General features: G+C 45.4%; 2 protein-coding genes across 6 annotated transcripts in view; both read right to left on the reverse strand.

The window, feature by feature from the left end:
- Positions 1 to 4,423, reverse strand: part of LOC118160837 (lysozyme g) — a 12,703-nt gene extending 8,280 nt beyond the window's left edge. Inside the window, exon 1 of the mRNA XM_035315868.1 lies at positions 4,095 to 4,423. The gene's annotated coding sequence lies outside the window, so the exon portion shown is untranslated. The remainder of the gene's footprint in view (positions 1 to 4,094) is intronic.
- Positions 4,424 to 4,516: 93 nt separating this feature from the next.
- LOC118160804 (lysozyme g-like) lies at positions 4,517 to 14,704 on the reverse strand. 5 transcript variants are annotated; one of them, XM_035315833.1, is made up of 6 exons: positions 14,406 to 14,704; positions 8,151 to 8,225; positions 7,450 to 7,539; positions 6,886 to 7,088; positions 6,484 to 6,622; positions 4,517 to 5,637 (listed from the first exon to the last, which is right to left on the reverse strand). In XM_035315833.1, the coding sequence occupies exons 2-6, from the start codon at positions 8,191 to 8,193 to the stop codon at positions 5,507 to 5,509; spliced, it is 606 nt and encodes a 201-aa protein (XP_035171724.1). In that variant the 5' UTR covers positions 8,194 to 8,225; positions 14,406 to 14,704; the 3' UTR covers positions 4,517 to 5,506. The 5 variants fall into 5 exon arrangements, with proteins under 5 accessions (XP_035171724.1, XP_035171696.1, XP_035171689.1 ...); XM_035315805.1 differs by lacking the exon at positions 14,406 to 14,704 and adding an exon at positions 9,376 to 10,301 and having other exon boundaries at positions 6,886 to 7,082; XM_035315798.1 differs by lacking the exon at positions 14,406 to 14,704 and adding an exon at positions 9,376 to 10,298.
- Between the last annotated feature and the right edge of the window lie 574 nt (positions 14,705 to 15,278).

Below are 15,278 nucleotides of genomic sequence, written 5' to 3' on the forward strand. Positions count from 1 at the left end.
GGGGGGAGGGTGAGCGAACGGCTGTGTGGTGTTTAGCTGCCAGTCGGGTTAAACCACAACAGATACAGCACTGCCAGCCTTACAGGAATGAGATGTAATGGTGGAGGAGGGATGCCGTATGTGGAGGATACAAGTGTAGCACCATAAAAACATTTCAGGAAAAGCAAGGCACCCTAAAATCCCATGGGTGGAAATCCCAGACAATGCTAAAAAAAAAATGCCATGGTAGGACTGTACTATTGTCTCTCCATGAAGACAATGCTGGTCAGTGAGATTGGAGAGGCAGCAAACACAGGACAGTGGTAAGAGCCGGAGCCTACGCATAGGCTATGCCAGTGCCTCATCAGGGTGAGATACAGAAACAGAATTTTTGGTGGCAATAAATCAGAAAGAGATGAAGTGGAAAATGCAGGCCATGTGCTCTCAGTATGAGAGTTTCAAGGAAGATAATTAAGAAAACTGAAGCAAACGCTAAAAGCAACAGTGCCTTTGGTAGGCACTGCCAAAGGAACAGCCCCAAACCAGAGAAGCCTGTAAGCATCCTGGAGGCTGTTCAAAAAAAAACTTGTTGGAAGCCCACATTGAGGGTCTCTGCCTCTCAGCAAGGATGTAGAATAGGAGAAACCTGACTAAAATCAACAGGGGAATGGTACAGCCCTGTGATGAGGGGGGATGAAAGAGGCTGGAAAGCAAAAATGTTGGTCACCACATCCTGCAGCATAAAACCTAAGGGGTGCTGAGTGAAACCAGGAAGAGAGGCAGAGACCAGCTTAAAACAGGCAAAGACATTTCTTTTTGCAGTAAAAGGTGAACTTCTGGGCTGACAGCACTGACACTTTCCCAAAATGACTGGATGGATTCAGCATCATCGTACAGGGTGGATGTGCATGCTGCCACCCCTGTTAAACCACTGGGGAAGCTGGGGTCATATGAGGAAAATGGACTGCAAAAAGCTGCCAGGCTTCCCCAGGCAGCATCTTCTGCTACAGCTGCTGGAGGCAGACCTGGGGGGTGACCACTGGTCTGACCCACAAAGCGTTTCCAACATTCATCTGACATCTCCAGCTGAAGGAAGGGCCAGTGATGCCCTTTCTGACCTGTATAAACTTGAACTTGTTTCTACCAGGAAGAAAAATCCTAAGATGAGCCTAATATTTTGGGGTGTGGTTCTGCACGTGCAACCACAAAAAGGCTCAGACAGGGGAACAGGTTCTTAGCCGGGAAATCCCAACCCAGTTTTTCAACAGGCAACAAAGCAGAACAAACAGCTTTTGAGATCTACATTGCTGTGATGGCACTTCCCATTGTTTTATATCTCTCAGAGAGAAGACACGTGGACATGTGGCCCAGATCCATCCAAATCCAGCATTCAGAGTCAGCCACCAAAGGAACCTACATGCCCACATGGCTCACGGCTCTGGCCCATGGGGAGTTGCCTTTGGCAGGGTTTTCCTGCTGTTTCAGCTATTGCTGTATTGATTGATCACTCTGCCTGGTGTCCATAGAAGTCCGTCACTGCAGCCCCAGGCTCTAGGCAGACCTGTGCCTGAGCCAGGGAGGGGTCAGCCCACACCACCAGCAGCTTAGCCAGGGGATGAAGGAGAAAACTTGACATGTCAGGTTTGCTATTTATTATAAAAAAGGACATTTAAATACTCTTCTCAAGATTGGTAGCAAAAACAGTGCACAAGATCCTAACAAAGAAGCTCTTGCTTCCTTGTCTGCAATTTATTGTCTTACCTATTTGCTGACTGTGGAGTCTGATGGCCTGAAAAAGGTCCTTCCTTCACCTTGTGAATTCCCCATATCTACAGCAGCATGGCATACACACATTTTAAATACTGGTCTTGTTTGTTCCTTAAAACATTCAGTGAGCGTTGCATTGCTTCACTGCCCTTAGAATATTTTTGAAATAACCGACACAGACTTGTTGCCAAATTCAACACTACTTTCCCTACACTCTAGGGGAAGGGAAGGATGTGGGTCATTGCCCTCCATTCCTTTTGCGTATTAGAAAATTAAGACTGTGTCATTTTTCTCTTTTCTGAAAAAAAAAAAAAAAAAAAAGTAAGTCTAATTAATTTTTTATCATAGGCTGTACCTTCCACTTGAGTTGCAGTTTTCCTGACAACATTTTTGCTGGTGCAACACATCCAAACACCAAGCCTCACTGATGCTGACTTCAGAAGAACAGAGAGGAGAATTACCCCAGGTACTACATTCACTGCGCTATGATAAAAATAAGTCCCCCAAAAGCACTGTCCTTTTTTTTTTGTTCCCTTCTCCCTTTTCCTGGCATCAGCTCATTGGGTTTCCACAGGAATGTCCCGGCCCTTTTCACTGGATGGCCACCTGCCTGCTCCTCTCCTCCTTATGCCCATGCTGAAGCTCCTTGAGTGTTTTGCAATTGTATTTACTCAATTTCAGTACCTTGATTCCTAATGGGTTTCCTTAGTTTTTAACCATTAGTAGAAGTGCTTGTGTTCAGTCAGTGGGGTCTTCACCCACAGTTTGATAGCTCTAGTCCGACATTCACATCACAACCACAAATTGTACAGAAATCTCTGCAGGACAGACTTGTGTAGCTCTGCTTGAATCATCTCACCAGTTTGACCAGAAGCTGCTGATAACTTCTCCAAGCAGTGCTTTTTGTTCTTATCTTAAGGTCCTTGACATATCAGGGTACTTCACGGATCACTGGTGAAAGCATTATTGAGCTTGTGATATGGCACAACCACAGTGTCTCTCTTGGCAACTTACCCAGTGAGATAAGGACTGTGGTTGGCTTGAGGCTCTTTATTCCTGGCAAGCCACACTGCCAGAGCCCTCTTGACTGCTTCTTGACTGCTTTGTTGTCCCGCAGGTACTCAGAAAGTGATTGTTCAATCCTTTATTCCCCTGTCTGTCCAGGTGTTGCAGCTGGGCTCCTTAGTCTACACTTCCCTGGACCTTTCTTTCCCCTTTTGTTTAGTTCTTCTCTTTCCTGACCCGTACTTCAGCATTCCATGACATGTTACATGGCAGAAGATCACTCGCTTTGCAAGCGGCCTGTTTTTCACAATAGGCTCGGTGACCGAGCGAGCGGCCACAGCAGCCCCGTGTGTCCCAGACAGAGAAGCAGCTCCGAGTACAATGGATGTGAGTGACCAGGGAAAGATCAGAGAGCAAAAGCAAGGCAAACTCTGCTTGCTAAGAAAGCTTTTGCTCAAACCTGAAAGCAATATGCTGATGTTAAACTCTCCTTAATTATTTACTCCTTCCTGCCAATTTATCAAGCAATTATATTTCAATTCACTTTCCACAGGGATTTTCCCTCCTCTGTACAATCTGCTGATACCATAAAATAATATTTGCAACAAAATATGGAACTGCTGAAATCAGGGCCTTTAAATAGACTTTAAAACATTTCCTCGTGCAATACTGCAGAAACCAGCAGGCAGGTCTGCAGCCCCTCGGGTGGTGTTACCATAACGTGAAGCAGCAGCCTCAGAGGTAATGCATGCAGAAATTGGACTCCCAGGGTGTTCACAGATCCACAGGGATGGCAACTCATAGTAGTGGCATGGAGCTTGCTGGCAACAAATAAAGGTGACGTGAGGGAAACAAAGAAAGCTCCACTCTTGTGCATCCTCCAAACTCAAAACACAACTCTGCAGACAGAAGCAGCAATGAGATTCCCTGCCCCCAGCCCTTGTGAAGTTTATATTGTTCTACCAAAAGTGTTTATATAGGTTGTACACAGTGTAAGGTGTTTGTATAATATAGATTTACATAACATAATGAAGCAAAGATTTCAATTAATTTTATGTAAGCTATTTCAAATAGAGATAATGAAACTGTGTGCTATGTCTCACAAGTCTGTATTACAAAGTAGTCATTTTACTAAAATTGTCAGAGTATAGCACAGAATTCACTAGAGACTAATTAATATGTAGCTGAATACCTCCGGTAACTCAACACTGAACTCTTTCCTGTAGTCTTAAAAGCAAACAAACAAACAAAGCCCACAGTAATGTTAGAGGTGCCCTATAGCTCCCTCTGGTCTCCCGAGATGACAAAGCATGAAGTTGCCTGCAAATACTTCAGTTACTCACAGTCCTTGGCGTGACGGTAAGCAGATGAGTGACTGACAAGATCGTAGGAAACCGAGCGCAGAGCTGAAATTGCCTGGCTTGCAAAAGCAGTCTCCAAATCAGCGTTCACACTGCCTGTGTCAGCTCTGACCAGCAGTGACCACCAGACACATCTTCTACATCAGCAGTGGTGACAGCTGCCAGGAAGATGTCCTGGTGCCCCTGAAATGGTGATCAGCACTAAAGATGGACATCCCAGATCCCTTGTCCTGGGCTTGGACTGCCTCTGAGCCCATTTCTCCCCACCCCTGCTCTGCAGCTTGGTTTTCCTCTTTCATTTCTCAGAAAGTCCCACACTGGGTTATTTACCAGAGCCACACGTTACTACCCACCCAGCCTTGTGAAACTGCAAAGATGAGTTGTTTGCCAAGCAACAAAAAAACTGGAATACATCGTTTCTCTTTATTTGGATTCTTATTAAACCAAAAGTTGCACCCAGACCCATCCACACTGAAGAATACTTTCAAACAGAATTTATACACCCAGAGCTAATTCACTCCTAATTAAAAGTCGGGATACCTGGCGGAGGGACAGAAGCCAAAATGCACGCTTTTAAATTCAGCGGGCCCCAGCACAAACGCACCAAAGGAAAGGAGGGAAGGTGGTGAGATTTTACCAGCACTATTGCTGTAATGCAGCTCCTGGGGCAGGGATACCTGGGGCCAGCTCCTGCTCAGAGGATGGCTCTGTAACAGAAAGGTGATTTGTGTGCCCACTACAGCACTTGTAGTGTTTCCCACTTAGAGGATTTCCCCTGTGCAAGGCTGTTTTTCTCCCTGTAGGGGTCACCAGCCCTTAAGGGGCTCCTGGTCTCTTGGGAGCACAAGGAGGATGCTTGGTGGGTTCCCCCATAAGGCTGGCCCCAGAAATAAGCAGTTAACAGAAGCCTGCAGAGATGAAAGACTCAGAGAGGAGCCTCTTCATTGCCAAGCAGCCAGCACTATCAGGGGGGAGGAAGACCTTAGCTCGGGGGCTTCTCCCTCCCATTGGCTGGGGAGAAGGAAGGAGGTGGACATAGACAGGAGACAGTAACAGCATAGCCCATGCCGAGGGAGAGCTGCTTGTTGGGGAATGTACAGACAGCCCCAGGTTCAGCTCCTAATGCAAGGAGCTTCCTCACCCAATGGGGATGTCCTCGTCTGCCTTCTAAAGGCCCTGAGCTCGTGGTGTGTTGCCCCTGTCAGTCCCCTGGAAGGCACCACTGAGCTTGCCAATGGGCAACTGGGGAGCTGGGGTGTGCTGGAGCAAGCAACATGCTGGTGCCACCAGCACTGCTCCTGCCAGGAGCCCTGGAGGAACTGCTCTGGGTACTACCTTCACTACTGGGCTAGACTACATGGAGGAGAGGGTCTGTGGTGGGGTTGGTTGCTGAGCTAGAACCCATGCCTCTTGAAGTACTGGGCCCGCCCGATCACGCTGTTGACATAGTAGTTGTCTCTGCCACAGGGGTCTTCGTCGTAGACCTGGATGTTGCCGATTCTTGCACGGTAGACACAGATTCCCCCTGGGAAGAGTTAAAAAAGAGTTATTACGAGCTTATAAATGAGAAATACAGATTTAAAAGTAAAAATTCCTAGTATAAAGGGCAATGCATCTCATCAAACGTATACAACAGCTTGGGAAATCGCTAATTGTGTGTTTTTACCGAAAAGTGATTCATTTCACAAAATGCTTATTTCTATAGTTAAGAAACCCCTGATTCTCTCTAAATGTGGGCAGGAACAGCATTCTGGTCCCACAAAAGGCTGCAGTCTAAAAGGACGGGAGAGCAAGAAATAGCAAAGAGTGAATAAAACAGCATGCAGATAACATGGGTGATGAACAAACCTGGATCCCAAGCTTCCTTCAGCCAACATACTTAAAAAAAAAAAAGTAAGGGATGCTAAGATGCTATAAAATCTGCCAGGTTGATGATCTTTTCCCTCTAAAAGGGACACCAACAGATGCACAGCACTGCCATCCTTCATGAGGCAGAGGCCCCTACAAACAAACAGTGATCACCTGGTGTTGACTAACCATTATTAGAAAGCTTATTGCAATATACATATTAAAAAAAAAAAAAAAAAAAAAAAAAAAAAAGAGCAGTGTGGGAATGAAAAAGGAACCCCATGGAAAGAGGGTGTAAGATATCACACTGAACCTATATCTGTGTGAACGTGCCTTGATGTGCACACAACAGTGCAAATCACAGATCAAAGTGATGATGGTGAAAAGTAGAAGAGGGCTGTTTTATTCTGGTTTGTGAATCTCAGCCCTTAATGCCCTGATGGTGCCGGTAATGCAATGTCCCCTCTTTGTTTCCACACGTAACCTCCAGCACGTCCCCACAGCTGCATGGGGCACACCATACCTCTCAGCTGTTGGTCCCAGCTCCAGGTAGGGTGCCTTGCCCGCATTTCATTGATCCCAAGCACCAGCATGGTCGAACACTGGTTGATGTGCTCCTCGCTGTCCCATGTCCCGTAAGGCTGGTGGTAGCGCCTGTCGATCTGGAAAAGTCAAGCAAGAAGACCGTTTTCCCTCCAAACACAACCACCACTGTAGCTTCACCCCGTTTTTAACACTTTCAGTCCACAATTCACAGTAGCGACCCTACTTGTGATAAAGCTGAGGTGATAAAACACAGTCTGCAAAGGGAATGTGTCTGAGTGTAGAATGTGGGGGGGGTCACAGGCCAAGGCGAAGCCCCGAGACAGGCAGCCCCTGCCGTGCTGCCACTTGTGGGCTCTCCTCTCCTATCCTTTGTCCATACCTGCATCAGGCCGAACCTCTGCCGCCCCTGGTCCCAGCCGTTGTCCAGCAGCAGGCCGGCGCGGCTCTCCTGCGAGATGATGGCAGCAATGAGCGCTGGGTCCAGGCACAGGTTTCTGGCGACTCTCTTAATGGGGATCTCGTATTTCCTCAGGCGAATGATGTCCGCATCTGCCGTCCTCCTCAGAGCAGCGATGCCTGCAGCCAGGGGAAAGGCAGCCTTACCCACCCGCCCTTACAAAAATGGGGTTTGGGGAGGGTGCTGGTGTTAATGCTACAGCCCCAGATGGTGAACAGCTGCATGGGATGAAACGGGGTTTGCTCCGGCTCCCTCCACTCAGAGGCTGAGGATCCTGCCTGTGGAGTTTGCCCTCCTGCTTCCCACCAAGTCTAGAGTTTTCAGAGCACCTGCCATGTTTTTGGGGCTGGAGAGAGGGCTTTCTTTCTCCCTTCTGGCTAATCGAATAGCTGCACCACGTTTAATTTGGTGGTAACAACAGGCAGGCACAGCATCTCTCTGCCAGGTACAGGTAGGCCGAGAGATCAAGCGGTGCGTGATACCTACCGCAGTCTGGGGCTCTCACGGCTGTGCAGGAAATCGTGGGGGCTTGAATAGCATTTATATCGCCATAGCAACTGTAACTCGCAGACGGAGCTGAAAAATGAAATGGAGGTGTTTGAAAACATAAGATCTCACAGCAATGTGGCACAGCTTGCTGCAGGTGAATGCAAGTCAAGCACGAGGCATTCATCCAGGCCCGTAATCCAAGCATATATCGTGGCCACTGCTCCCTGTCAGTGACATTACCAGTGACAGAGAACAGGAATTTGTTCTTTCCTAGCTGAATAGGTTGAAGCAAATGAAAGTAATGATGATTTATATAAATAGGCATCTGCCCTGCTAGGCCTAAAAGCTGGCATGGGGGAAGGAGCCACAGGCTCGACGTTTATCTCAGAGGGCCCTTTCTGTTTGATGCCCCCCGATGCCCACCACCCCTCAGATGATGGCTGGGAACGTCCCCTTGTGTCCCCGCAACTTCATGGGGAATTAGCTGAGGAGAGCGTGTGCCTCAGCCTGGGCAAATTACCCAAATTTCCTCAATAACTGAGGAATGAATAGGCTTCATCAAACAGCCCGTGACATTTGGGAGACCTTTCTGAGTAGGCAGAGAGGTCATACAAGGCTAGCTGGGTATGTCTGTGACTCTGCAAGCAGTTGAGGGCAGGGTGCGTTCCCCAGCAAACCAAACCCACGCCCAGGCTCACCAATCAGGGCCGAAAGGCCCAGCAAGAGCAGCGCGGGGACCATGGTGATGGCTCTCCTCCGCTGCCCCAGGACACCTGAAAACACAGAAGGTTGCAAAACATGAAGAAGTTGATGGTGAAATTCAACAGCTCTGGAACAAAGCATGCATGCCAAGAGCTCCCCCTGCTCCTTCCCCTGGCCCTGGGCTCTCCTGGCAGCTGCTGGCTTCAGAGGGTGGTAGTGGCAGGAGAAGCGGGTGATGGAGCCCCATCTGCTTCTTATTTCCTAATTGTTTAGGAGTTTCTGGAGGGATGGCTCCTCCATACCATGTGCCACCTTGCCATCACCATCACATCAAGAAGGAAGCACCAAACCTGCAGCCAGGGCCAGCAGGGACTTTTTTAGCCCGTTGCTTGCTCTCATGGCACCTCTTGAATACCCCCAGCATCTCTTCACAATGAGGAGGCTCAGTACATTTGCTTTAAATATACAGGTGTTTGACATCCAGTGTACTACAGAGTGCATAGATCTCTCTGTTCAAAAGGCAACATGGCTTTTGCTAAGCTTTAGGAAAAACATGTTGCCAAAAATCAAGCAACACAGCCCTCATGTTGCTGCTGAGAGCATGCAAGGCAGTTCCAAGGTTTTGCTGGTAAAATAATATTTCTGCATTAATTCCTGTGTGTGACAACGGCAGATAATCACTTTAGTAATGAATGCCTCTTTTGTTTATTAATAAAATTCCAAAATATCATCAGATAATAGTTATCAGCTGGAAAAAGTGCATTGATTGCACTTACCTTGCTGGTGAGGGCATTTAACTGAGCAGGTTTTACAGATTAGAAATGCCTTTTTTTTTTTTTTTTCCCCTGCAAGAATATTTCAAGTACAAAACAATGCCATGAGCCTTGCAGGCAATCATCCTGCAATGCTATTAACACCTGAAAATGCCTTATTGATTTTAGTAATGCCTGACCTTTTCTCCAGTCTAACTGTATTTTCGCTGTAAAGTCTAACTCTATTTTAACTATAAACCAGACTTCATGGATGCTCAAGCACAAACAGGCCACCAATGTCATCAGAAAGACTCCCTTGCCCTGAGAGAGATTATTCAGTGCAGCAAATGCCCACTGCCTGAGCTGGGTATGTGCTCAGCAGCTCAGTTTGAGCCCAACACCAAGTATTTGCAAGCCTGGATCCCTGCAGCCTGACATAATACCTCTTAATTCAATGGCAAATCCATACCTAACACTGCAGTTTGTAGCTGTTTCCACAAACAGAAAATTGTCATGTTATAAAGTTTGAAGTTATCAGACTTTTTTTTTTTTTTTAGTCCCATCACAAAAATCACAAGCCTTAAGCAAACACTGTGAGACACTTACAAAATTAACAAAATGATAAATCAAAGCAAAAATCAAGGTTTCTGCCTCTAAATAGATATTCTACAAGTGGATTCAGACTCACCTGTCTTCAATCAGCCTTCCTCTGAGGCAGGTCACTTGATGACTTTTATATATATGGGTATGAAAAGGTACCCACCCTCTGGGTTTTGGAATGTTAATTCCTATTTAGTGTGATGACATTTGTTATAAAGTGTAACAGGTAATATATAATAAGAGCTTTGAACTCTTATGTTTCCTTTCATCCAAAGATTTGCACAAGCAGTGGTTAGTAAGACTCAAGACAATTCTGTGAAAGGAAATAAATATTGTTTTTCCTCCATCAGTGACTACACTGATGCTCCATAAATGACTTACAGAAAGCATTGCAGTGAATCAGTGGCAGAGGCCAGGCAAAATTCAGATCCCTGCCTGGTGCTCTCCTTCCTTTACATCTCAGATCAATCTGGGCACATTTCAGGAAGGGTTTTTGCCTTGTCTCCCCAAGGAGTTTAGATTGGAAAGCTTTTAATTTAGTATCAAACTTTCACATGATTTCCAAAAAGGAATGCTGCCGCTGAGACAAGGAGGAAAGGTACTGATATCTCAGCCGCTGAACACAGTGGGGGCTCACAAAGGGTCTGAGACAGAATTGCACCGTGTGGCTGAGACACTTTTTGTATGTGTAAGTTACTAAAACAAATTAGGAGAAGGAAAGATTGTCTGGGAGGCCAATGGCCTCTAAGCTTGTCTCCCTCCCCACATTTTTCTCTTCACCAGACTCTGCCTAGCATGGGTGGAGGCTAGGAAAGCAAGATTTCCTTCGAATAGCTTTCTTTTCATTATTTAATAAATGACAAATCAATGTATTCCCCCCATTTTTTCTGTCTCCTCTGTGCTTTAGACCTGCTGAGTATGAAACACTTCTGGACAGATACACGTTTCTAAGTTCAAAACAAGCGATGGTTATTAGTCGTTAAAGCACGGGTGATGATCAAGTAGGCCTTGTCACCTTAAAATCCCTGAATACAGCTATCAAGGACTTAGATCTCGCATTAGTAAGAAGGAGGGAAGCTCCACTGGAGAATCTAGCCCTGTTGTTACATAAGGGTTGGGTTGTTAGTTCAGGTGAGTCTGAAGTCACTCATTTATTTGGGTGAAAACATTGAACTAATAGAAATCTTTCCAAAGACCACAAAGTGGCTAGGCATTCATTCTTCATGTGCAAACCTGGTATCTTGTTATGGTGTCTCGGACCAGAAGAAATCTTGATTCTTTTACTACAGTGTAAGATTTTAAATAATTCAAGGTAACATTTGACAGAAGGTACTAATCCATGTGGTGTCTTTGGAAATAACAGGTAGAAAATAGAGCCATCACGTGTACAATGTGGCTTTATACATTTCCAAAGCAAACAGCGACCAAAGAAATGCTGGAGGAGAAGAAAGACAGAAGAAACAAGCTGGGAAGAGGCCAGAGTGCACAGCTTGATGGCAACAAAACCAGTAGATACATTCATTTGCCTGCTATAGAACAAGATGATCTGTATTGGCATGAGATGCATTCTCTCAAACAGATGGAAATATTTGGGCGTTAACATCCAGCTACCTTTTACAAAGATGGTATCGTATTAGTGGTAATAAACCAGTCTTTCTCTGTCACTGAACCTGCATTCAAACCTTTTTTTTTTTTTTTTTTTTTTTGGAAAATAGCCTCTGATCGTAGGTAAGATTTCTTTCTTGATGGGCCTGTCATTCCTTAATGGTCCTTAAGAGAGTTTTCAGTTTAAATACTGATTTTTTTTTTGTTATGTATGTTCTCTGTCATTCATTGCCCACAGAAAGATTTTCTGTACAATTCACAGTACTGTCACATGAATTCTTACTGCCCGCTCTGCGTTGCATTGTTGTTTATTTACTTATTGAATTGTGGATGCTATTTTAAAAATACAATTATTTTTATCTATGCAGCTGTGCGCTGTCAGATCCCTGTGGCAGACTCTTCGTAGTCACACAATTTCCAGTATAAGGCCAAATAAGAGGGCATTTTCTCAGCAGCATTATGAACGAGACTTTTTCATGCTTAACACTTCTCTATCTACACAAAATTTGCTGACCGCCATCTCTTTGCCTGAAAGCAGGCAGCCTTTGTGGAAACAAGGTCGTGCGCACGTAGCCGAATGGGGCAGGGCTCTAAGCCAGCATGCTTGTCCAGGGCACCACCATGTGAAGGGTCCTGCAGGATGTTAGCAAACAAGATTTCTGGTCTGCTCCATGTAAGCCCAGAGCAGCAGATCCAGGTGAACCATTTAATGTGAGCGAGCCGCACCTGCCACCAGCGCAGCAGCATTTTTCATTTTTGCGCTAGATTTAATTTGGAAAATGATGTCAAGGGCCAGATAAAATCTGCCTCTGACTGACAGGAGGGATGACGACACAGCTGTAATTGACGCTACTCTTTGTAAGTTGATGCTCCTTTTGATAGGTTGGAATTAAGAAGCAGAAAAGCTGCCTGGTACTCACAGTCAGACCCTGGCAATCAGCTGTGCTCAGGCACCACAGACACAGCTTCCCCATGGTTTTTCACTGAGAATTGTTAGTTAGGCTGAACTACAGGGAGTGCAGAGTGGTCAAAAAATGAATAGAATAGCAGAATAGCAGTTTATGCCAATTTTACATAAGCTAGAAAGGAGTGCACCAGAGATGTAAAGCATTCAATACACACAAGAGCACAAGACTCAACTTTTCTACTCATAGATTTTCACCTTTTTGTTTTGTATTCTCGTGCCACATGATCTTTTTTTTTCCATTTAGTCAAGGCGTAATCAAAACGCAGTAGCATTTTGAACAGCAATATGTATTGGATATCGTTCCCTGCCAGGCTGAGGGCTATATCGTCGTGTTTCATGGGATGGTGAGAATCCTATCTAAAACCACCTGGAACAATATCCATGCTAATTGCCATCTCTTTTGTGCGTTTCAAATCCGGTTTCCTAACATCTCCAGGCAGATGCATTTCTCAGGCTACCCCTTTTGTCTGGGATGTAATTATAGGTAACACCAGCTATTCACAGACTTTACAACTGCTTATTAGGAAAACTGCCCATGCCAAGTGACGCACGTTGGGTGCCTAGCACTAACTGGCCAGTTAAAGATGCATCTGTAGCTTCCCCTCATGGGCTTGTTTTAGACCCACGCCTTGCATCTCAGGCAAATCCTCTAGAGCTGTCTCTCCCAACGTTTAAAGAGATGTGAACAAGTTAATAATAGAGTTTCTTTTCTGCATCTAATATACCTTTGAGTAACAATAGCAAAAGTGAAGGGAGATGGGCTTCAAATTTGTGAGACACGAGGCTCGTTTTTCACTGTGCTCTGAGCTGAACAGCTGCCGAGGGCCAGTCTCCTCCCTTATCTTGCTGTACTGAAGAACACGGGTTGGCATCGAAACATCCCACCCTGCACAAAGCCTCTTTCCAGCCATTGTGTAAGAAAGCTAAGACCAGAAGTATTTATGAAAAGAAGAAGAAAAAGATATATATTTTTTTCTGGTCTCTATAACAAGACTTTGAATTTTATCATAGGGAAGATGATCTAGCGAAGATCTCACTGGACTGGATCTTAGGAGACTTGGCTTCATATCCAAGCTTAGACACAGAAATATTACCCAAAAGAAGTCATTTAGAGTTCAAGCCGTGAGAGGGTGTGAGCTCATGAAGCATCTGTCATGCTCCAAGGCTGCGTTCCAGTTACGCCACTAAGATGCACTTTTGCTCCTGTGCAAGTCTAAAGTGGCCCAGCCAGAGCAGCGTGGTCCTTACCTCCTAGAGTCTGCGCTCTGGTCTTTGTGTCCTGATATCAACATCTCTGTGTGGATGGGAGTTTGCAGCCCACACTCATCTATTCACTCACCAAAAGAGGCTGTGGTGCCTACTCTGTTTAAACCAGCCACGGCAGTAGCAAGACCAATCTTAGTTGGAAGATACCCTCGTGAAGGCAGAAAGTGCTTTTTGGGTGAAGCACTTAGGCACCTCACCAGGACCAGACGCACGTGTGTTCACTTTTCAGCCTGTGGAGGTTGTGTTACTGCACACCAGCCGCAGAGGAAGCCGTGGGGAAGACAAGGGCAGGGCCCTGCAGCCTGGCAGCAAGGTCTTTCAGTGCCAAGGGGCACGGCTGCATCAGCTCCACGTTCCTGAGACTGCACTGGCATTTTATATTACATGGGGGATTGAAACAAACCAAAACACCAACACCCTAGCTGTGGAAAACACACAAAGCTCTGAGAACAGGGAACAGAACTGCGACTTCTCTCAGATTGATAAGCTACAAAGTCACGTTTTCTCTTACTCCCTCTTTCCAATCCCACAAGCCTTACACTAAGTTGTGCAAAGCTTCAGAAGCGAGGGCAGAGGGAAATGCTGCAGCTGGGCAAAACGTTTCATAGAGCAGCTCGCTCTGGCAGCCTTCTGGATGCCTTGAATCCTATCCTGGGGCACGAGAGGAAACTGACAAACCTACTGCTAAAATATGGATTTCAGGAAGCGGCTGAAATGAGATAGTGGAGCACCTAGTTCTTGGTGTGCCCAGATCCTCCTCCAGGAAAGCTAACCTTGTTTTAATCTCCCACGTATAAAATGAGGATAGTACATTAGTGACTCACAGGGATGGCAAAGTAACATCTATGAATAATTAACTTTACCCATTAATCATGATAACTATTACGAGCTTTTCTGTGTGCCTGGAATTCATGATACAAAGCACCGCTGTCAACACTTTGGAAACCAAACAGGAAACACTTTCTGACATTTTTTTCTAGGGCAGCACACTTACAAGAGAAATAATTAGCAAGGAGGAAGAACAGGACAGGAATTAATTTGTTTTTATATGGTGTACTCACCTGAGTTTCATACAATGTCATCTTGGGAAAAGCCAACGTTTACTGCAGGTTGCGTGGTTTGTGCAGAAGATAAGTTAACTAGGCCCAAACATATTTAAAAGGAGTCTGATGTTGAAATCATACCGCAGGGCAGATGATGTCGGAACAGGCTGTGCTCAAAAACGTAAAGCGTAATAAGACAGATTCAATGCTGAGCTGACACAGTTACGTGGCTCCCGGAGCAGTGGTGGTTTATTTCAGGTAGCTCAACTCCTGGCTGTAACAGGCAGTCGGAAAAACATAGCCTTAGAGTATGCATTGTGTAGGATCTCTAAAAGCAAGCTTTCTTAATACCCCCTTTTCAACAAAAAGCATCAAGTATCTGCCACTGTACATGCACTTAAAATTAATTCACCAAGTTTGAACATTTTTTTTGGTGATGGTTTTGTACTACTTTAGCCAGTTTGATGTGTTAGCTTAGATCGATGGAAAGGGTATGAGCATACATCCCCTTTCGCACATCTGATACAGAAGGGGATGGATAAAAAGGAGCATTTGGGAGACTGAACACCTACGATCACTGCAGTCATATTTGTGAGAATTAACACTGAAGGTTCCCCGAGAACAAAGGATCAGGCTAGACCTTCAGAGCAATGATTTGCTCAGACATGGAGGCAATATTTACCTATTTACCTATTTATCCTTTAAAAGAGGGATCAAGAGCAACACCCAATAACATCAAATATGCTCCAATTCTGATTCCAAGAGGTTTTTAAACTTGGGAGTGTATCCCTGACTTTCTAGCTCTAAAAAGACGGATCAACCAACTGCTGACAGAAGATCCCTTTCTAAAAAAGCGGAATACAGCTATTGAGCATGCAATGAGTCCAGAAG

The sequence above is a fragment of the Oxyura jamaicensis genome, chromosome 1 (genome assembly GCF_011077185.1).
Source record: "Oxyura jamaicensis isolate SHBP4307 breed ruddy duck chromosome 1, BPBGC_Ojam_1.0, whole genome shotgun sequence".
Classification (NCBI taxonomy): domain Eukaryota; kingdom Metazoa; phylum Chordata; class Aves; order Anseriformes; family Anatidae; genus Oxyura; species Oxyura jamaicensis.